Source organism: Magallana gigas, chromosome 5, assembly GCF_963853765.1.
Source record: "Magallana gigas chromosome 5, xbMagGiga1.1, whole genome shotgun sequence".
NCBI classification, from domain to species: domain Eukaryota; kingdom Metazoa; phylum Mollusca; class Bivalvia; order Ostreida; family Ostreidae; genus Magallana; species Magallana gigas.
Window position 1 is genome coordinate 50,578,842 of NC_088857.1, and position 25,383 is coordinate 50,604,224.

The 25,383-nt window shown below is 31.2% G+C and overlaps 1 protein-coding gene across 1 annotated transcript; it reads right to left on the reverse strand.

Annotated features, from left to right (window-relative positions):
• Nucleotides 1–119: 119 nt before the first annotated feature.
• LOC136275906 (protogenin B-like) lies at nucleotides 120–23,260 on the reverse strand. The gene is made up of 6 exons (XM_066086210.1): nucleotides 23,039–23,260; nucleotides 8,118–8,172; nucleotides 6,800–7,177; nucleotides 4,168–4,500; nucleotides 2,486–3,023; nucleotides 120–1,448 (listed from the first exon to the last, which is right to left on the reverse strand). Exons 2-6 carry the CDS (start codon nucleotides 8,152–8,154, stop codon nucleotides 1,265–1,267), a joined length of 1,470 nt encoding a protein of 489 aa, XP_065942282.1. The 5' UTR covers nucleotides 8,155–8,172; nucleotides 23,039–23,260; the 3' UTR covers nucleotides 120–1,264.
• Between the last annotated feature and the right edge of the window lie 2,123 nt (nucleotides 23,261–25,383).

Here is a 25,383-nt window from a genome sequence, read left to right on the forward strand (position 1 = left end):
CTGCATATGAATATATTTGGTCTCTTTTTCTAATTAGTTTTCTAAAAATCAAAAAGTTGATTTTTCATGTTTGTGTGTAATATATAGGCAAAAGAATACTGGTGAAAAAAAATAGCAAAAACTGTTAAATATCTTTATTAAGTACATCTATAAGTTAAAATAAGGCGACGTAAGCAATAGATAGAGATATGAGTAAACGCACATGTAATACCCTGGCTAACCCGGTAGACAAATACATTTACATACAGTGCATCACGTGGTCTCCGATTGTAGCACATATACGCATAGGCAGACTCTAAGGGTCAAGGGTATATAACAGTAATCACAATATATTTCCTAAGCTTTTAAGTTTTGTTGTATATTTCAATGATTTTATGTACATTGTAATGTAATTCATATATCTTATTAAATAAATCTTTAATTACTCTCTAAGACTTTGAAAAGTCTTATTTTCATTGCAAATCTATATAACATTTAAAATTTATAAATTCTATATGCAACATAAGATATAATGTTGTTTTTAAAAATTGTACCTTACAGTTATTTTTATTAAAAAAAACCCCTAAAATCACCTATTTCCACATAATATCAAATAACAAAATCGTACTTTGTGTTACAGTTCATGATGATGAATCTTTATCTACAATCTAATGTCTGTGGAAAGTATAATATTTTGTAAGGGGAACGATGTAATGTATTTTCTACATCGAGTATTATTTACATTTTCAGCTGTCATTGTCTATGATAACTTTACGAATCAATTTTGAACCTCAAAACCCATTAACTTTATAAATTATAAGTGATACAAAATGGGCGTATCTTACAGCATAACCAAGACACGGTATTGAATGCGCCGTGTAGTAATACATAGCATGTGCTTCATGAAAATATAAAATATAATTTTATATAAATATTGGTAACAAGGAATTATTCTTTAAATATTATGAGGTGATAATATCGGTCGGAGCGTGGTCAAATCTATCATTAAGCCCTTCGAGCTTTATTGAATTTGACCACGCCCCGACCGAAATTATCACCTCATAATACTTAAAGAAAGATTCCTTTTTCCTGAAAGAGTTATAATTGTTCTTGAAAATAAAGTCTCCTGTAAAGAAGAAAATATGCTTAATATGCGTTTTAAAACTTGCAAAGAATACACTGAAGGTTGTAACTCTCTTAAGTATGTCGACGTGCATCCCATCTTGTAAGAATTCCTATGAATGAACTTTCTTGAGTTAAAAATGGATATAACGATCAATTTCCTTTAATTCGGATCTCTGTTCTGCATCGTAGAGTACACATGCACAGTATTTTGTCCAAGAACTTCATAGTTTGATCCATGGCTAAACAAGTCCCTGTTCTGCATCGTAGAGTATTCATGGACAGTTTCCTGACCAAGAGATGCATAGTTTGATCTATCCGCATGTCCCACAGGGGAAAGATAACCTCTGTTTAATATAAAATATGAAAATCCTTTAAGATTAAATCTTATTTTAAAATTAGACATAATTTCCCCATATGTTCAATGAACTTTTACATGTACAGTCAGTATAAGCATATCTTTTAAAATAGACAACATAGCATTGCATTGAAATCTCATATCATAACATTGGAATCTCATACATATACCATAGCATACAATCTCAGAGATTATCATTCGTCATATCATACCATACCATACCATAGCATACAGCATGCTTTCAACTCGGTTGAAATGCTTTTATTAAAAAGACTGAATGTTCATATTGCAGATAAGTGATAAATTTTAGCTTCTAATCATTTTACTTTGAAATGTTTCAAACTACTCCCCTGTATAAGGAGGGATTTTTTATTCAAATCTCATAGTATAACATACCATAGCAAAGCAAAGCACACAATATCATTAAGACTTTCATTTCAATTTCTCATAGCATAGCATAGCATACAGATCTCATAGCATTGAAATAAAGTCTCATACCATATCATTTGAATAGCATATTATAGCATTGCATAAAATTGTAAAAGATATGCATGAAATGACTGTAGTAATTTAGGATTCAAAGCAGTTTTACGGTGTCAAATCAACATTTCTTCATTTAAACAAAACAAGCTTGAAAGAAGTCGCTTTTATAAAAAGTGGACAGTAATTCTTTTACCTGCTTGTTTGCAGATCGTAAAAACCAACTCTGGATTTGTTTTTATAATTAATAAGAGAGAGAGAGAGAGAGAGAGAGAGAGAGAGAGAGAGAGAGAGAGAGAGAGAGAGAGCAAGCAAGCAAAGCATATTAAGTTCTTTTAGCAAGCTGGTATCCGTCTCTCGTCATAAACCACTGCCCATATATTCTACTATGACCCTCTCCCGTTTAGCTGGGTGAGAGCTACATGTACTAACAAGCATATATGCGGACGGTCAATCTTTCAATATGGAAGTATTATCGGGATACTGAAATGGTTCCTTTCACTGGGGACAAAAACTAGCTATTGTCCTCATAGCTTACTTACTTACCCCATGTCCACTTCCTCTGTACTACTAACAGTGTTTTTCTTCTGCGTTCTTCTTGCAAAAATCAAACTAATAGTTGTGGTGCCCAAAATCAATGCAAGGGAAATAAATACAATTGCAACTACAGCCCAAATATTTATGGAACAAAATGAGCTTCCATTTCTCATAAGACACTTTTGTATTAATAAACAAGGGTTTTCTAAACACGTTTTTTCTATTTCCATCGCAGTCTCCTCTTCCTGTCGTTCTTGGACAGTTATGGTGACATTGGATGAGCTGTTGAACATATTCCCTTTCATGTAACTAAATGCCACACACTGGTATAAACCACTGTCGTAGATGTTCGTAACGGTGAATGATAACTTGGATTTATCTGCAGATATGTTGAACTTTGAATTGTTTCCAATACTCGAGTGATTAAATTTCCATGCATATATCGGATTCGGGTTGCCGTCAGAAATACATTCAAGAATTACAGAGTCTTTAATGAATAGTGGTGCGTTTAAATCGAAAGAATTAATTCTTGTATTTGATGGACCATCTGTCAAAAAATAAATAAAGATGTTAGCTTTTGTTCCGATTTATGTTACATATCTCCATGTTTCTACTCTTTTCAGAACACAAAAAAATGTATAAACTACCGCATGAGTTGTTTAAGGAAGTCCATCCATAACTAAAGCGATTTTAACAATTTTGTTTGATTTTAACGACATCAAATACATATTTTAAAGTTATTATGAGGCTGATTTAAACCCAACTCGGGGGTATGTATGTATTCAATTAAATGAACCTTTTGCACTTAAAACTTTTGAATAAAGTCGTCTGCCCTTTGGAAAAATTAAAAGAAAATCATTTTCTGAAAATATGTATGGTAAATTATGAATTATTCTAGCATATTCGAAGAAATGGAAAGCTTTTGCAACTTTTACCAAAGGGAAATATGAGAAAATTACTTGTGCTAAAAATATATTCAAAAATGCATTTTCCCCGACTTCATACTTCAACGTTAATTTCAATGTATGCTAAATTGTTAAGATTCAATTTTTCATTTAATTTCAAATCTTTATAATTTGATAATTACCTTAAAATCCCGTTAAGATTTAACTAATCAATCTTGCACTTTATTAGATATAAAATATGATAGTTATGGATGGACTAACTTAAAAGACGGTACAAAGTTTAAGGTAGATGAACTTACGCTTGAATAAGAAAAGACGAATAGGTTATGATAATACAAGCATATGAGATTCACTTTACTGTTTGATTGAAAACTGTCGATTTCTTCAATCAGTGAATTTGAAAAATATTGTAAAGATAATTAAAGACCTTGCATCAATCATTATACCAATACTCATTCTTCTCTTTCAATAGAGCTCAATCAATTTCAAGCAGTATGCAACAGGTTTTTTTTTTCTTATCAGCTAAAATTTCCTATTCTTTTCAAATAACTACATGTATCTGTTTTTTCTTTTCATGCAAAAACTCAAAAAAATCTGTTGATAGACATCAAGAAATTTCGAGGAGCATGCAATTAATTATTTTCCTTTAAGCTGGAATTCTGTAATTCATTTCAACTAGCTACACCTTAAAGTGTAAAAAACTCAAACACCTTTATACTATTTTTTTTTAGGTTTAATGATTACTTAATAAGACGGACCATTGAAGATTAATGCTTTAGGACTTACAGAGAACTTCTATAGGACCAAACTCTGCGGCTGGGGCTGGTTCTTTAGTGAATTTATTTCTTGATGAACACATGAACTTGGCTCCATTGTTATGTCTGCTGACTTTATATGTCATGGTAAGATTTGCAACAGATGTACAGTTGTCAGTATCAATATACACTTTTGATGTGTTTTTCAGAAGTGTCAAAGTATTTGATGAGACATTTTGTTCCCATATGGCCAGCGATCCGTAAGGACTTCCGACAACTGCTACACACACAATATTCAGAATTTCATGTTCCTCCAGGCTGTTATTGGGGTGAACTGAGAATGTTGTTGGTCTCTCTGCATTTGCTTTAAATCATGAACAACATTCATTCACTTAAAGTGAATCAACTTCGAATGATTTAAAAAAAACAAGGAAATTGTATAGTTAATCAAATGCGAAACACACTATACATGTATAATTTTTTTAATTGCCTATTCTGTTATTTAGGTTTGTTTTGCTCTCTAGTTTTGCACAATATAAGCTAAATGCAAACAAATTCACGTAAAATTATAAACAATTATTCCGTATCAAAGGATATATTAAAACACTGTCTTAAGATAAGAATTAATAAAAACCCGGACAAGGATTTTTCGTATAATTTTGCTATGGTCTTTACATTTGACCTTGAAAATTCGTATAAGGTCACTACACATCCGTTATTCATAAACTCCGTTTATGTGAAGTATGAGCCAAATAGGGCTAAGTGGAAAGTAAGTTCTGAAAAAGGAATTCTGCATGGATCGACATGATCTTGAGAAGTATAAGCTAGATTGGACCAATGGGAGAAAAGTTATGCTCCGGACAAGGATTTTATCTATAATTTTGCTATGACCCTAACATTAGACATAGAAACATGTTTCAAGGTCACTGCACACCCTTTACTCAAAGGCAATCTGTGTGTGAAGTATGAGCCAGATTGGGCAAAGGGGAGAGAAGTTATGCTACGGACAAGTGATTACGGACGGACAGACGGACAGACAGTCAGATCACTATAGGGTGCCAGCAGATCGGAGCCTTAATTATCCATTTTATCCAGGATTACTTCAATTCAAACACTGCTTTATGAAAGTAATAATTTTACATTTCTTTATAACTACTACTATTTATTTTAAGTTTGAACGTGCTATTTAATTGGATAAAAAATATTGTACAAAACTGCGTTGCTTACGTCAACACACTGTTCTAGATTATGTTGTTATTTTGTACAATTTGTCGTCGGTTTAGGGCAACATTTGTAATATTGATAAGCGAATGGTTAAAAATGAAAAAATAAGAAATCATTATCGATTTCGCGTTTTAGAAAGTGTAAATTTCCACCTATAGTTATTCATGAAAATCTTTTGTAGTTATTAATTTTATTCCTGATTGTCTCTGTTCTTGTACAGTACTGCATAAAAAATTATATAACTTTTGTACCGCTTTTAACAATTGAGTTTAATAAAAGTCAATTTTCATCAACTAACGTAGATGTAATGTTTCAGAGGATTGTAAGAAAATTTCGCGGACAAGTGCGATTGTGAACAGACTATTCGCATGACACCAGCGAAACCTTTCATATTCAAACTTGGCGTACTTACTAAGAGATGTGTAAAGATTTAGTTTTGTTCAATGCACCATAAAAATATACAGCTTAATCATCATGATAACATATGCTTCACGGAGCATGTCAGTTTTTTATGTTTCTGTTTTTTGTACGCATTTTGTAAATTTCTACCAAAAAAGAGTACCGTTTAAGTGCATAAAAATGCATGATATGTCGTATAACGTTTCAATTAATTACGAAGGTCAGTTTGTGAAAGTTTCAATTAAATTGAAGAATTTTAAATGTTTTATCGCCGAATATGGACAACACTTGAATATTGAGTCAAAAATGTTAACGTCAGTGGACACCTATTTTGATAGAACAAAGGTTTACAGTTGGAATCAGAGGTTTAAAGATGGAAGAACAGATATTTTTAGCACCCCTACACACATGCCACCCGGATCTTGCACCTATGGATTTTGCTTTATCAGAACTTTGGATAGAGATTCCGGATCTAAATGACCTACGATATCCCACAAAAGACATTATACAAAATCTTGTAAAAAATGGTATAAAGGTGCATTTTGTGAATTGTTTAAATGTCGTAAAAGTGTGTGGACCTGAAAGATGTGTAAGGTGTTTACTTTGAAAAAGAGTGATATGTTTGCCTCTCAGTTGTTTGAAGTCACCTGGGTCCGGGACCCTAAACATTTTTCCACCATATATTCTTTCTGTAAAAGTGAGACTGAGATCAAAAGTTAGCTCGTCTAACTTTTATGGCCCCGGGGGCTGACGTCGTGGAAATATAAAATGGTGCTCCGTAAATCCAATTCATACAAAGTACAAATCGCTGTCTTTTTTTTCTTTTAAAATATTGAGAACATATGATTTTTTGGAATACTTATTTTCAATTGATAGTCATTTAATAAAACATACGTCATCCTACAATGTATACAATAACATTTCCGTAAATTACTTTGTCCGCAAACTTGTCTAACAACCCTCGTAGAGGAAACTTTATTTCAGAAATAATAATGATAAACACCGCATGGACGATATGCAAGATATTTAAAAGTGTATACCTTGTATGTACACATCTGTGTATTTCCGGTCTTTTTTTCCTTTTGAACCTACCGAGAATTCTACTTCACATTGATATTGTCCGACATCTTCACATCTTACATCAGTGATGTTCAGTATGGCGCTTTGTGAAATATCACTGAAACTATGAAGATTCGATCGCTTTTCCAAACTCAACCCATGTTCTTTATACAGGGCATTCTTATAAAAAAATTCTACCAACTTATTGTAATCAGTGCCGTGCAGTTTCTTTCCCCAGTACACATATCTGATGCCTTCATTGACGTCAAGCTCAAATGTACAGTTCAACACAATAGATGAGTTTGATCCAAGGGAGACGTTTATTTCAGGTGGTGTTGTGATAGTCAGAGAAAAGATTCCTAAAGAATAAAATCGTCATTACTTTAAATGACGTTAAAAGAATGAAACATTTACAATAAGTTTAAATCTTTGACCAATACGTACATGTAATGTACATGTACTGTATTTTGTTTTTTGTAAAGAATAAATTCACAATCCCTTTTATGAAGTATTACTAGCAAAATAGAGTTTGATCCAAGTGAGACGTTTATTTCAGGTGGTGCTGTGATAAACAGAGAAAAGATTCCTGAAAAATTAAACTAAACTAAATGAGAATATACATATACAGTTCCTACTACCATATGTCCATGAGACTTATATATATATATATATATATATATATATATATATATATATATATATATATATATATATATATATATATATATATATATATATATATATATATATATACACATATATATATATATATATATATATATATATATATACACACACATATATATATATATATATATATATATATATATATATATATATATATATATATATATATATATATATATATATATATATATATATATATATATATATATATATTATTATATAAGATTCTTAGTAGTTAGTTAGTGAGAAGCAAACTACAATTAATCATTTTTAATGTTACTACAATCCTCAAAAGTGTGTGTACTTGAATTTCGTTATTCAATTATTGGTATTCCAAGAATCTACCTCTTTATCATATTTCAACTTTGGGAAATCTCATTGGCATGATCATCTTTCCTTTCATAAAATGATATTATTAGATAAATTTGATTAAAAAATCTTTCGTAATGAAATTTCTTTATAAAGCAGTTAAGATCATTATTTTAACGAGTATTAAGTTAGATTGAAGCACTATTTTAGCGAATATTTTAACATTGTCTCAAAGATAACCAATTAAACGAACACATTTAATTGAGTTTGTATCTATTATGGTATTGAATCTTGTTTAAATACCTTTTATAAAAAGAAGTCCAATAAACAATGTAACCATTCTACCGCTGTTTAATATCTGTAAATATAAAAGAAAATGAAAACAAGAAAAGTTAGATATTTCTGAGAAAAGAGAGAGAGAGAGAGAGAGAGAGAGTAATTTATTTCGTTTAAATATATAGAAACTATCTTCTGTTATTTTACGCTATATTTTTAAAAATCACGAGCAGTACACTATTAGTCACTGCAACACTAAAATAAGTCATAAAACCTAAACCTTGTTTTTTATCTAGTAGATCAATTAAAATGATTTTATGAAAACATATATTATGATTAAACGTTTTTAAAAATTTACGTTATATGTGTAATTGTTCGGTCTGCAGTTTCTGTAAGTAGTCGTATGCAGGACAATAATTGAGGACGGCTTATGACAAGATTATGGCAATTAAGAGACGATGGGAAGAGAAAATTCCCGGAAATAGTGTTTTTCTCCTGACTTCTCTCCCTTTCTTCCGCTGCTAATTCAGTTACATTTATCAGTTTTTCTTCGATGAGTAAATTCCATTTTAGGTACAAAAACTGAAATTAAGGCGCATTTAAAAAAAATCGTTTCTGCATTTTACTTCATATTTCTCTAGATGCAATATCACATCATAAGTTATTGTGCCCAGTAGTCTTAGACTTTAATGTCCAAAATGTTTGTTTTTTAAGGTCACATTCAATTATTAAACAAAACATGTACTATAACACAGTTATAAAAAACAAACTGATTTTTTTTACATTATTGGTGTAAGGATGTTGTCAACAGAAGGATTTCTGTCTTTGACGTCAAGGCATCAAGGCACAAGCTACATGTACATTCTCATTTTGTATTCTCTCTCTTAATTTCATTGGAATAAATCTCTTAACGCTCACATTTCAGGTGGATGTAACCAAATCCAATACAGGAAGTGTGTGTGTGTGTGTGTGTGTGTGTGTGTGTGTGTGTGTGTGTGTGTGTGTGTGTGTGTGTATGTGTGTGTGTGTTCAATTATTTAATCTACATTGTGGACAGGATCATACATCCTATTATAATACACTATAAAAACTCAAACTCATGTATTTTTTTAACTATTCCGGACCAAATTTAACAGAAACTGCATGAATCGCAATCTCTTCTCGAAGCAAGCAAACTTTCAATGCAACCCGTCCAGAATTTTGTCAACATATCGAATTCAAGGGTGTGTTATATGATAAACAAATAAAGGAACAAAATAAACATAAATATTCCCTGTAATTATAATAAGTCTAATATTCTGTCGTTTCATGATGAGATGGGGTGTTTGTGAAAATGTTAATCATGAACAGTTAACAATAATTATTATAACTTATATAGTCAAATTAATGATACAATATCTACTTATGTTGAAACAAAGTTGTATACTTGGTCACTATATTAAAATGTCAAATTTTGAATGATGATGTGTTTGTCCTTAACATTCTTCTCTTTTTTCCTTAACGATTAAACTTAAATTTATATCATTAACATTCAAGAATTATGTCAACTTATGATATCAAACGGAAAGCCAAGAGTACCATATCGACCACTAATATTATACATCTTAAATTTGGTTAAGTAATAATAAGTAAATGCAATCATTATTCAGTTATATTTATAAAATAGTAATGATCTTTTGCATTTCTGTCTTTCACTTTGTATGCTGGTATTTATTCATCCATAACTCGTTCTTTAAGCAAATTTTAGCAAATTCACTCTTTTAGAAAAATTCCTAAAAATAATTACATATGAAAAATAGATAGTCTGTACATGAAATACATGTATATAAATCTCATTTACACTAATTATAGACCCTTAGCATTTATGAAACTCATCATGTGATTGACACAAGTAGTGCATTATAAAAAAAAATCTTTTTTGCAATTTTGAACACAATTTTTGATTTGAAAAACTGAAAGTCAAAATTTTTTATTATTACAATTACTTTCCTTACTTAAAGGGACCTAGACACCGGACACCGGACCTACCGTGTTTGAAGAATTAGACATCGAAATTTCTGATAAAGAAATATCGGATGCTATAGTCTTTAAGACAATCTTAAAAGAGACAAATCGCATGGTCTTGATTATATTTTGAATGAATATTTTATAGAATTCAAGGGTATACTTATGCCATATGTACATAGTATTTTTAATCGTATATTATCCTTTATTTTCCTACACAATGGTCAGATGCAGTTATTGTTCCTGTTTTTAAAAAGAGTGACCCAGTTGACCCCAACAATTATCCTTATAATATAAGTATATAAGTCTTATCAGCGGTTTTTGTAAATTGTTTACCTCAATATTGAATCTTACACTTCTATTATGGGCATCTTCTAATAGTTTTGTCACAGATGCACAGTTCGGTTTTCAACCTATGTTAGGTATTACAGAGAAAATTTTTGCACTTCATTGTCTGGTTTAACAAGCGCTTCAAACTAAAAAACAGATTTATAGTTGTTTTGTTGATTATAAGAAGAACTCTATCAATAGGGAGAAATTGTACAGAAAATCAAAATATTACGGTATACAGGGAAAGTCACTTGCAGTAATTCGTTCAATGTATTCCAGAATTAAAAAGTGTGTTAAATCTTCTGGTCGTATTTCTAACTTCTTCGAAAATCATGTTGGTCTTTTGAAATGAATTAATAAAAGAAGGTACTGCCCCTACTGACCAGCAATTATTAAGTCTTTATCTTCTTAAGTATGCAGATGACATGGTATTGTTTTCTGAACTTAATTAATAAGCTACAGAGCATGTTGAATATTTTACAGTTTTATACAAATGAATGGAACCTTGATGTAAATGTATCTAAAACTAAAGTGGTTATTTTTAGAAATGGTGGGAATTTCCGCACAACCGAAAAATGGCTTTATAACGGTGAAAATTTAGAAGTTGTGGAGCAGTTTGTTTATCTAGGTGTTGTGTTCAATTATAATGGTAAATTTTTTACCACTCAAAAACAATTAGCGGCACAAGCTTTAAAGCCATGTTTGCTCTCAAATCAACAATTAATCAGCTTTATTTAAACCATTGTACTTTGTTTTCTATTTTTGATACTTATGTGTGTAGCATTTTAAATTATGGATGTGAAGTTTGGAGCTCCCACAAGGGACAAGAAAATATTATTAAAAAGGTCTACCTTGAGTTTTTACGCTTTGTGCTTGGTGTTCGTAAAACTACAAATACAACTATGTTATATTTCGAGACTGGGCGTCTACCCTTATATCTTATTCGTATATATCGAGTTCTGGTTTAAATTATTGCAGACAGAAAATTGTATATTAAGAGCTGCTTATGACTGGTCCTATTGTATTTGTGAAAACAAAAAACAAAATTATCAAAGCCAGTACCTTGATTAAGAGTTAACACAGTGATTAGATATGGCCGCCAGTGTAATGATTTTGACACTTCAACTCAAAACATTGGTATAAGAAGCATTTCCCAGAAATTTTAAAGTTTAAAAAATCTTACATATGATATAAGATACGGAAAAGCAACCGGCTTGACATGAAAAGGTGCAGTAGCTGTGTAATATAATTATGGAAGAAGGATTTTGCACATGGTTCATACTTCATAATGTTGAAGGATCCCTTCATTTGAGGAGGCTGTATTGTTGACAGCAGTAAAAGGTACTTTTTTTCTTTATTTGACCTTCACGTTGATTATATTGTTGTCACATAAGACATTTAACAAAAATTTCCAAAATTATTAGTAAAATGGGTACTATAAGTACAAAAACATTGTACAATTTTTTCCTTGAATTTTTGAAACATTAATGAGAAAAGAATTATCAGCTCCCTGATAAATGAATATTGAGTGAACTTGTTAGCATAATTTTTTTCGATGTTAATACTGCATATAAAGATTTATCTCCGTTTTGACAAAATGAAAGTGGTGGATCAAAATTATTTCTAAAACGTCTATAGTCTAAATAAATGTTATGCACAGTCAAGCAATGAAAAGATATTAAAATTATATCTGATTGGAGCAATATTGGTATGATTTTTATGTACATGTATTTCATATTATATCTTCCTTTTTTAAATTACTTTTTTAAAGAATAACTGCATTTTAAATTTTTCAAGCATTTAATTTTTTAAACTCCATATAGTTACATGTATATTGATTTAATTAAATTTGCGATATCTAAATTTGACCTTATTTATTTCTTTTCACTGGGCAGATCCCAATCATGATGCACATATTATTTGAAGTGTATCTATTTCAAATGTATTTTACATTATTAATAAATGCATTTCTGACATGTTTTAAGTATATATCTTTATGATGTTAAAAAAATCTGTTGTTTTGTATTTTAAATACATTTTAAAAATTATCTATATAAAGATTTGGAAGAAGGAGAACATGGAATGTTCTGCTGGGTGACACTTGCTGTGCTTGGTACCTAATTCTTCCAAAGCCTTATCTCATGAGGCCCACAAACTGCAGCCAAGGAGAAATTTAATCAAACATGCATACCAAGATCAGAAGTAAATGAAACTGAGAGGTTCTTTTATTTGCATAAGGTGTGGTTCTATTTCTTTTTTTTTCACTGAAGGTTGGGTATTTTCAATTATCATGGTATTTCACAAACAATTTATAACAGAGCATTTATATGCTTTAAGACTAAATATATTAACATTAACTGAAAATTTCATGGGAAGTATTATTACATTTACTGTACTCTCAATCGACAAACCTGATTAGTCTCAATTACTGAATTATTAAGAGTTTAATGTCATCTGGATGTGAAATGCTTTGCTAAACCAAAATCATCATCTTTACATGTATATGCATGTAACTCATATTAGACTCAAATGCATACAACAGGGTACATACATGTATACATAAATCGGTACATATTTTCTGTGTCCAGTTTTAACAAATTTTGTAACCAGAACTGTTAAGAATTTAGGTGAATATGAAGTTTAGTCCCAAACTATGACTATATTTGTCTTTATTTCACAATTGTTATCTTTTTGTATACATTTTATCCTTTTTAATTCACAGATTTGCATGATACAGGAATTAACTGCATGCCTGCATTGTTTATTTGAAGAGGACTTGGAGAGACTGAGAAAGATGAGTATTTGACAACAACCAACCTCTAAGCCTCAAACACCATGCCCCAAGAGTCAAGGAGAACAATTATTGTGACATTTAATCTAATGTCTACATCCTAATTTATAATACACCATAGCCAACAAAAAATCTCTCTCTCTCTCTCTCTCTCTCTCTCTCTCTCTCTCTCTCTCTCTCTCTCTCTCTCTCTCTCTCTCTCTCTCTCTCTCTCTCTCTCTCTCTCTCTCTCTCTCTCTCTCTCCTATTAACATGTCTTACATGTTTTTATTATGAAATTGCTTAAAGTACCATAAACTGGAAATTATAATTATTAAATTATGTAAAACAATGCGAATGTAAACCTTTGCATTCTCTCTCTCTCTCTCTCTCTCTCTCTCTCTCTCTCTCTCTCTCTCTCTCTCTCTCTCTCTCTCTCTCTCTCTCTCTCTCTCTCTCATGTAAAACAGTATGTTGATTACTTTATATTTGTACTTTTATAATATAATTGAGATTTTCATCCAAATATGAAATACCGAATAAATAAACATTAAGTATACACAGAATTTACATATAGATGACTCAGTTTTTCACAGCTTTTAGGTGTAAATGTTATATTGTGTTTTTAATGACAAATTGTTGTCTTTAATTACCCATATTAGATTAAATATTTAATACATTTATTTTGTATGTTTTTGTCTATAATGTCTTTGTATAAAATATGCATTAATACTAGTAAGCATCTGATATAATTACCCTTTTATTTAAGGCGCATATTTTTCTTTCAAATTAAGTTTACGTAGAGACAAATGCAGGTATCATTGAATACAAACTGTAAAAAAAAAAATCCAAGTTTTCAGGTCCTTCCTGTCCAAAGGTGAAATTTTACACATATATTTACATTGGTGAAAAATCACCCATTTCTTCCAATTGTTTCAATTTAAATTAAATGTAGGATATGAAAATGTACATTTTACATGAATTAAAATAACATCTGCTATAATAACTACTTTTGAAATGAACAAGAAGCAACCATATTTTTATCTTTGTATTGTATTTATGCATTAAATAGAAAAACATGTAAAATTTGAACATTTTTCTTGGATTTCTTATCCGTCTCCAGCTACCCGGGTGTGTTTGAATTTTATTTTAATAAAAGGCAGGCATCACACTGGTAGGTCTTATTTTTTTTTTATCATGGTTGGAAAGGGGGTAGAATTAAACCAGAATAAATAAGATTTTTATTAGATATGATTGTTAAGCTTGCTTTTTAATAAATTTAAACAAGAAATCACATGCAGGACGCCGTGTTTGTTTGTCTCTAAAATGCTACAATTCATCCAATTTCCAAAAGAGATCAATTTTTAGTGATAGTGATACATGTTTTCAAATATGTGTGAGAATTGACACTAGCAAATCGCCACAAGTTTCATAATATAAGGTGAAAGATTTCAAACCACTGCTTTTTATGAAAATCAATTCATAGGAGGAGGGTATGCATGCAAGGGTATTTCTAAGTGATGTGGTGCTTCTATAATGATAATATCATGTAATTACATGCAGTATTAAATAAGGTTTCCTATTAAAAGAGGTTGAACAATAATTGACCTCTTAAAGATTAAGTAAAGATGTTTTGCTGAAGAAGAACCATATGAATCTATGTTAAATAGAGTATAAAGTGGAAATGGCGGGTTCAATTAAATGACCATATATTTCTCAAACCTCAATGAAATTGGCAATATGCGGTATACTTTTTCTCAAAATTGCATAAGCTTTCTTATTCCAAGACAAAATGTCTTTTCATAGAATGTTAGTGTAAGTTAAACCCTATAAATTAATTAGAAAATTTGTTGAGCCTTTGAACTCTATTTTATGATACATGTACCTAATTAATTTACACATTGAAAGGAATTTATAATGGTTTTTTGAAGCTATTACATTGTACTTTAACGGTGTTATATAGACATCAAGAAAAGAAAGGATTTGGAAAATTGCATTCTATATAGGATGGAACTCTGGAAATGATATAGATGTTTCAACATATAAAAATATGAATAATATTTTACTAAATTCCAACTTATTGACATTCGTAAGCAAAATCTTTTTTCTTCATATATAGGGAGTAGAAATGAATTATGGGTAACCAAGTGATTACCAAGTGGTTAACTCAGTTAACACGGTGTTAGCTAACCAATGTGTTAAATTGCTTTTGATCAACAGAATTTAACCACTGCGTTAGCTAATCACTTGATTAGGATTTAACACGTCGTTATCCTTAAGGAAGGAGTCTTTTCTGGTTTTCGACTTGTCAAACGTAAAATTGATTAATTGTTCATTAAATCAAGATGAAAGGAAATTAAAATAGAATATTTTTCTTTCTTTTTTATCATCACACAACTTGGCATAGAAAAAGTAATCAAAGTTTACAATCTAACAGGGACTATATTTTTGGCGTAATATTGGCGTAGAAAAATATCACATGTTGCGCAATTCAGAATTGCTGCAGATTAATGAGTCTGATTTAGCATTTTAAAAACAATAACATTAATGTTGGATTTTTTTCACTAATGTAAACTAATGATATGATACTTGGGTTTCAGAATATGTTTTTAAAATATGATTTGCCTATCAAACTACATTTTTATAGGTTTTTTAAAGCGCCCATTCTATACAATGATTTTTGTGAAAAAATCACTAAAATCAGTTTTTCTCTCTTATAAAACGGTCAATATATTAGCTTTTCTGTCAATTTATATCTTTTTATAAAGTCTTCATTTTACATAAAAATCATAAATATTTTATTATTTGAAGCATAAAAAAATAATAAAAATTTCTTCAAAATTTAAGAAAATTAGAGGAAATGCGGGCTAAGCAATATCAATTTTAGTATAAATATTTACTCCGATTTAGTAGTATAAGCTGATAGACATTCTGATATTCTATCATTTCATTGAAGAATAGAATATTCAAATCTTAAACAAATGTCTACAGAACTACAAAGATCCACACTTATTTTTATCATCCTTTACGTTGAGGAAAAAGGTAGTGACCTTGACCTGACCTTTATGCAAAACGAAAAGGTCAAATTTGATAAAACTGATAGAATCATTTGGTAATATGATCCGTTTGACTGTCTCAAAATTTCATAAATTTCTTATTATAAGAAATATGTTTGGTAACGAGAAGACTCCTTCCTTAACACCATGTTAACTTTAACCAACTTTCGAAAAGCCGGGCCCAGTTATATAATTTGGGACTTGGCTACATGTGGAACAGTAATTTAAACAGTCGTATTTGTCTATCAATCATTCAGAAAAGACTTGAAGACAATTTTATTCAAATGTCATGGCAAGATGCAAATAGAACAAAATGTTTTATTTTCAAGCACTTAGTTGAAAATTTTTGCTTACTACATGTATATTATTTAGAAAAATCAATACTAAAGTTGTACAAAAAACGTATATAAAATCGGACCAAGCAGCTTTAAATGTTCATCATATTAAAGTGGCAGGCACGTAGCACAAAGAGGAGGGGATGGAGGAAGACATTTTTTTGTAATAGGTTTTACTTGGGTATAATAAATAACGCATGTTGAGGGTCCGTGTAAATAAATTTGATAAGGCCACAATGACATAAAGATCCACGTGTTATTGGATGTATAAACATGAGATATCGCTTTATTGTGCCATCGCACCATTGTCATTGCATTGTCGCGCCATCACTTTATCGTCATCGCACCATCACTTTATCACTAAGGGAAAAAAATGATATAGATGTTAAAAAAGCACTTCATTTGAGCTTATAAGGATACTTTGAGGATTTTGTGAGTGGAATCGTTTATAGGTTCCTTGAATGTAGTAGATTTTCTTCCACTGAATGTTTTATTGAATAAGAATAGGATCTTATCAATATTGTAAAAAAAAATCTAAGTTTGCATGATTTTTTAACGCAACTTAATATTGTGAAGATCTTATAATACTGATATAACTGTTCGCTCACAAGTTTTTCACGGCTATCAATTCTTATGAACACATCTTAAATGAAACAGTCAGTGGAAAACTTCAATCAAAACAATATTTCTTATATAACGAGTGATGTTTGTATTGTTTTTTTTCAAACGCTGCTAAAGAAACATTTGGTGTCATTTATTCACATACTATGGGGGCAAATTTGTGCCCCCCCCTCCCATGCAAGATAAATTATCTCAACATGCAAGAAAATTATGTAAACATGCAAGATAATTGACATGCATAATAATTGACATGCAAGATACTAATGTGCACATGCTAGTTACAAATCTTTGAAGAGAACCAGATTTTTAAATGGATAAAATGACTGATTAATGCCGTACTCTGACATCATAGATGCAACATAATGATGACAACATGCGACTTATTTATCTTGACATGCGACTTATTTATGTGAACATGCGAGTTAATTATGTTAACATGCAAATACATTTTTGTTGACATGCGAATTAATAATGTCGACATGCAACTTATCTATGTTGACATGCGACTTATTTGTCAACACATAATTTATCTTGCATATAGGGGGAAGAAATATGCCACAATACCATACTAAACATGTAAGACGCAATAAACCGTGGTTTAAGCACGAATGTAGAGCCGCACGAAAAAAAATCCACACAGCCACACTTGTTATCAATTCTAAATGTAAGTCAGCTGAAAACAAAGAAACTCTAAAATCAACAAGAGGCCAATTGGCCTTAACGGTCACCTGAGTAGCATGTAACCCATGAGGAGTCTCATATATGCATTTAGTTAATTAGGTTTCATTCTGGAGTAGAAAAATTATAAATTTGTAATGACTACCACCTATGGCTATTCTTTTTCAATCTCAAGTCAACTCCTTCTTTCTAAAGTAGGACCGCCTAAAAGGCATGTTTCATTATGAAGGACCCTACACACATCAAATGATCAAATGGTAGACTCTGAAATCAGAAAGAGTAACAGTTTATTTCTTTTATAGGGCAACGAATATAAGACTTGAAAATTTAAGATTTCTATCTCCCTGTCTACCTAATAGAATCTGGGTCACATCATTGCTGGTAGGCTGTGATAGCAGTCCCTATTCTGAAGGAGTAAACCTTATAATATAGAATACTATGAAGTCCTAGAATATTAATAGATATATAGTCAAAACTGCTGTAAATTGATATCTGGTTAATGGACTACCATTAAAGAAGCAAAACAATGAACTGCTGACTTGGAGTCTCACAGCAAAAAATTCTAACATAAATGTTTAGTATCTATTTGGGCAATCGTTACTGCTTGATTTCTCTATGTAAATGGTGATTCCAGTGCCATACTGGTTATTATTGGAATGCCTTATAGTTACAAACTTTTTAGAATTATCTTTGGAAAACCTAATATCTGACCAATAAATAATGTTAGCTACATTATTTCCGTGCAACTGTCAATTTTTCAACTCGTAAACACCCCAAAAATATCATATCCACAAGTATGTGGCTTAAAAGGAGGAGAATCGTATAAATCGGTACAAGTGAAGGTAGGACAGTATGGAAGGTGTAATTGGAAGTAATGAATCTTTTTTCCCTGATAATCTCTTCATGCCCTCCTACATCTTAACCATAAATGTTTTTAGTGACATCCATTAGCTATACCTTTAATTTAGACTTGCACTCAAAACTTGATGAAACCCTTTACGAGATAAATATGCAATAAACTGTACAAAACGTTCAGGGGCTGGAGGTAATAATATACTTGTATATACTTGTGCATGTTTTATTGATATCTCTTTGTAAGTCAAGTTTGTAAAATAATGATTGTGTGCATGTAAGGGGGATTCATTAACAACCATGGTCAAAATACTTTGTCATGTTACAGATGGTATTGTATTTAATTTGTACACAGCAGGGTCACTGGGGGTTGGGATTCGAGATTGTTCAACATAATGGATCAATTTACATGTCCAACATCCAATCATATGTGGTAATAAATTAGTGTCTTATCAAAACCTTGCAGATGTTAATTTCTTCTGATTTTGCTGTTGGACATACATCTTTCTATGAACTTTGTCTTACCCACCCTCCTTCACCCCTTTACATATGCACGAACATTATATGATAGTCAAATTTTGTTCTTACTTTTATTTGAGTATTTGAATAATTGTAGGTTGGCGGTTTTGAACCCCCCTCCCCCCTTTGCAAATTAATTTGTCATTTATTCAATGATTTTGTCTTGTTTTATTTATTGTTTTCAATTTAAACTAGATGCTGTCATTAGACAGTAATACCCGCACCATGTGTTTGCCCCTAAATAACACTGTTTTGTACCAGTTTAATTAAAAATGAAGGCTATATGCAAGCTCCGGTAATACAATTAAAATTTATAATTTTCATGTGATAATACACATCGTGACATGAGCAGCACTTTATGTGCAATATGGGGTAGAACTGTTTGCATTGAATTTTCAGTTAATCAATAATCTTAACATTTTATGTCATAGAAAGTATAATGGTCTATATAATTATTACAAACAAAATTGAAAATTAAATTATGCCCCATCCCCGTGGCGGTTGCCGGTTTTAGATTTGCTTCTGTGTGCCTACATGAACATCATCGTGTGCACAGATTTAGAGAAGGGGTGGGAGTGAGGGGTCCAGACCCCCCCCCCCTCCCCATGAAAATTCATTTGTATCAATTGTAAAAAGAGGAGAATCGTATAAATTGGTACAAGTGAAGGTAGGAGAGTATGGAAGGTGTAATTGTAAGTATTGAGTCTTTCTTCCGTGATAATCTCTTCATGCCCTCCTACATCTTAACCATAAAAAATTCTTAGTGACATCCATTATCTATACCTTTAATTCAGACTTGCACTCAAAACTTGATGAAAACCCTTTACGAGATAAATATGCAAAAAACTGTACAAAACATTCAGGGGCTGGAGGTAATAATATACTTGTGTGTGTTTTATTAATATCTCTTTGTAAGTCAAGCTTGTAAAATAATGATTGTGTGCATGTAAGGGGGATTCATTAACAACCATGGTCAAAATACTTTGTCATGTTACAGATGGTATTGTATTTAATTTGTACACAGCAGGTTCACTGGGGGTTAGGTTTCGAGATTGTTCAACATAATAGATCAATGAACACGTCCAGCATCCGATCATATGTGGTAATAAATTAATGTTTTATCAGAACCAGGCAGATGTAAATTCTTTCATGCTTATTTTTCTGATTTTGCTGCTGGACGTAAATTTTTCCAAAAACTTTGTCTTACCCACCCTCCTTCGCCCCTTTACATATGCACGCACATTATATGAATTCAAATTTTATTCTTACTTTTATTTGAGTATTTGAATTATTGTGAGTTGGCGGTTTTGAACCCCACCTTTGCAAATAAATTTGTCATTTATTCAATGATTTTTGCTTGTTCTATTATTTATGGTGTTCAATTTAAAGTATACAAATTTGGTTCATTGAATAAACGACCTCTAACGCAATCTTTTGTTCTATTTCATTGCAAATGAACTCGAACTCGTTGGAATATTTTTGATTCAGGAACTTGAATTGGTTAAAATACTTGTAGCAACAAAGCTCAAAGTAGAGCAAAATTAATAAGGTGTTTCTCTTGAAAATGCTTATATATTATATGTATGGATAAATGGGTTGACAAAAAAATATTTCCCTCAGCGCTTAAGATAAACCATTCTGTATCTGCACAATCTCTTAGATACAGTACAGTTTGTTTTTTTTGCATACTGAACGTACATCAAGAGTGTTCTGTTTAGCAGTTTTGTACATATTTAAAGGAAAACATGCTGGGTCGAGTCACAGTGTATAATCACAAACTGATACTATTAAAATAAATAAAATGTGTTCAGATATGTTTAATTAAACAATAAATTAAGCTCCTTTAATTGACGGAAGCAGGTTTTGTGTGAGCTGAATATAGAACTAGAACAAGTTACTTTAATCCAAAGTCTTCCTATAGAATGAATGACTACATAAAATATTCTACGTTTTCTTCCGTTTACTTTATAAGCTTCAGCAGCACACCAAAAGCAATTAAAAACAAATTTCGCCCGATCCAAACACTCTAACACTCTTATCACTGAATTAGATGTGCCTCAAGTCTGCAAAACTGTCACGACAAGATCTCATCGCGAGAGAGAAAGGAATTTGGTAGCCTACAAGTGAGTCAGAAGTGCGGCATCATATCTGTTTAATTCCGGTTTCGAAAGCTGGCTTCGAATTGTTTGGGTTTAAATTCTAGGACAAGCATGTCTGACAAAAAGGTTCATCAGCGTTAGATAATGGATGCACAATTTACTTATATAATGTTCTTGCCAAGGATAAAAAAGATTAGACATTGGGTGTCAAAAAAGTACCATGCAAATGAAGTTGCATTGTATCCTCTTAAATATATATATTGAGGCACAATCAGTGAACGACAGCTAATCGTTCAATTGACATCTGTTTATGTTAATTGACACTTAAATTAATCCATTTATGTACATGCTGTTAAAATGTCCCGAGTTACTCAAAGCTGTTTGATAATTGATTACTTACATCTGTACTTATTATGTTAATCCTTCATTGTGTTATTCCGGCTTGGGGTAAAATGCTGACGATGGACCCTCCACTTTGGAGGGTCCAAAGTGGAGGGGGTGGAGCTTGGTGTGTCAATCTTAACCTCAATGTTGAGAGATTTATTTTTTTTCCTTGAATAACAAATGTTAATAAATTAATAGATCTAAAAGAACATTATCCATTGACTGTCATTATTAATTCCAACAATTACACAGATATAAACTCCATTTTTTTTTTCATGATATTCATTGTATATAATGAGCAAATTTGAATTAGGGGAGGGGAGTTTTATGTGCCTGTGTTTAAAAGTCATATAAATAAAACAATTTTGTGGTCCATTCTGTTTCTGATAACATAATTGGAATGACAGATCAAACGGACTTGATTAATTAAGATTGACACACCAATCTCCACCCCCTCCACTCTGGACCCTCTAAAATGGAGGGTCCATCGTCAGCATTATACCCCAAGCCGTGTTATTCCATTGATCAATATATATAATTTTGAATTGTAATTTATAGTCAGTTGGAATCAGACCTTCGGTGCTGATGCATACCAAACTCACGTAAAAGTATATGTCATGTAAAGTCTACATACAAGTTTGAAAACTAAGTAGCTTGTTGGTTTGTTGGAGGTTTCACGAAGTTGGGTCCAACAACAAGAGAATACGCTCACGGTTGGCCCAGAATTAGTCATGTACGGGAGAGAGCGCCCCATAATATTAACATGTACAAATAAAGAGCTGACACAAACCATGTTTACGTCATAACAAAGAATTCTGAGCTTTGTTTCTTGCTTGTTTATTTGAAACTGCCATCCAAATAATGGCTTACTATAATTTATTGAAGGTGCTATGTAAAGATTGGAAATTAAAGATGTTTTAATATTAACAAGACAAATAGGGATCATTATATCGAACTAGGTACTGCAAATACTCACGAGACAGGTAAAGACCGGTATAATATGGGTAATCGTGAATGCTCAGAAAGATTTATAAAGTATAAAACACAAATTAAAGCTATAGAAGATAAAAATATTCCAGCATGATGTGTTAGCTTGAATGCTTAGCTTATTAGTTGTTTGACATTGCTAAAATATGGAGACAGATTTCAAACCCTTGCAATTAACGAGAAATTAGAATAACTCTGACAAGAATGTCAAAGAACTGGAGAGGGAGGGGGTTAAACTAAATAAAGGAGCAAAGCGCATTCGATCTTCAAATTTGTATGAAAGCTAAGTGGTAGTTAAAGAAATGTGACTTACTGCGCAGAAGTTATCTTCAACAAAGAAATCTCAACCTTAAAATAGCTTCAGAGTTCCTGCCAACTCACAATCAGCAGGCTACAAGGTGTTATGGAGCCGGAATAGGGATATAATTTATGAAAAATTGAAGTATTTATTAGCATTTTTGAAACGACATGACAGGGAATTATATTTTTATTTATTGAAAAATATTTTAGAATTTGCTTGTGGTAATGCACATTATAACCAAGCCATTGATCAGAATAAGGGGTTTACAGGTATTGTATGAAAAGCGTAATTAAGCCCCACACAACAGGTTACAAGAATTATTTTTCAAAAATACTAGCGGTAGTTGTTTGTAACCACAACTTCCTCTAGATCATATAATCAGTTTGTAATTAAATATGACACAATGTTTAAATCTGCATGTTTACAGAAATTAAACTTAAAACAATGCCTAATATTAATTATATTGCTTAACAGTTTGTCAGTACTTCTCTTACTCCACTGAAAAGAATATCTTAAATCATTCTTTTTGATAAAATTAATAAAACATTAAGATTTGCAGAAATGCAGGAATTTGAAGTGATGATTTTTCTAGGAGTTTTTCTGGTTTATTTAATGTTAGTGTGTGTTATTTGATGCACACCATGTCATTCATTATGTGTAGCATTTCATTGTAATGGGAGCGTGGTGTTTGTGGTCTTGTCACTTTTCCTTTTTATTAAGCTGCATCCACAAATATCAAATTTAAATCAAAAATGTAAAGTTAAGCTTCAAATATACCGTCCATATAAACCCTGTAAAACACAAGATTGCCAACAACAACAAAATGCAACCTAACTGCTCCCCAATAAGCGGCGTGACTATTCGATGTGAAAATGGGTTTACATTCTCACCGCTTTTAGGTGTATATATTTTCTAGAAAATCAATTTATTTGCATTTACATCTTTTTCAAATGTCAATATATCTTTAATGAAATTGTGAATTTTAACAAGGACCGGTTAATCTTTTAAAAACTAAGATATTAAAAAAAAACTGGAATGACAAAAGGCACAATGCATCTAACCCGGTTCCTAAAACAAAGTAACCCGTTATTTATCGCTTGGTGGATGGTAAGAATAATTGGTATTCTGATATTCTACATATCACAAGAAACAAGCCACAAGATGAAATATACTTTTTTATATTCATATTTTAGATAAATATAAATATTTTTAATTCATGATTTTATAATAATTGATATATAATTAATATAAATTTTCATGCGATACATTGTTTTGTTTTTCAGAAAAGCTCTGACTGGAAAAATTACAATTGCATTTTGTTACGACACATCGAGAAGTGTTAACAGAAGAACTAAACAGAGTTCAAATATAATATTTCTCACTATACCCTTACTACAAAAGTTTAAATCCAATGCATTGATAATGCTTTCAACTAAACTTCTTTCAAACTTTGAATTTCGTCCCGAGGCTCAATAGCCATCAGCTGAATTTTTAGATATTTGACTTATTAAGCGACTGATTAATAAAAATTCAGGTGTCTGTGTATGGACAACGGAAAGGGCAAATAAACACTGTGCCGGATAATTATGCCAGTGCCAAGGTGGCATTTTTGCACCCGCTTAAGCTGCATATATCGAAAAATTCAAATATGCCATATGATAGACCATTGCTTAAAGAGTTAACAAGCACCTTTGTTATCAGTGTATCTCACCTGTCAGGTAAGATATTTACCTTTCAAAAATAAATTCCTATAGGAAAATAATTTTTCCCATAGGAAAATCAATATTCCTATAGGTAATTTGAAATTTTCTATCGGAATACAAGAACTTCCTATAGGAATTTCAATTCCGATAGGATTTGATAAAATCCGATAGGAAAACTTAATATCCTGTAGGAAAACTACATGTCTGAATCAAATTCCTACAGGAATTACCATTCTCCTATAGGAAATATAATTCCTACAGGACTTTTAAAAAATCCTATAGGATTGTCAATATTTCCTGTAGGAGAGTTAATTCTCCTATGGGAATTATCATTTTCCGATAGGATATTAATTTTTAAAAGTGAATATCTCACCTGTCAGGTGAAACACACTAAAAACAAAAGTGGTAATATTCTCTCTAGACAATGGTCTATCATTTGGTATACATGGATTTTTCCGAAACTGCATCTTAAGCGGGTGCAAAAATGCCACCTTGGCACTGGCATAATTATCCGGCACAGTGTTAAAAACACATTTTTACAAAAGCAATAGAAGTTTAAATTCAACAATCAAAAACAATATCATCAATGACCATAAATGCAAAACCAACAGTCTTCTTTGCAATATAAATATACATAAAATTACTCAAAGGTGT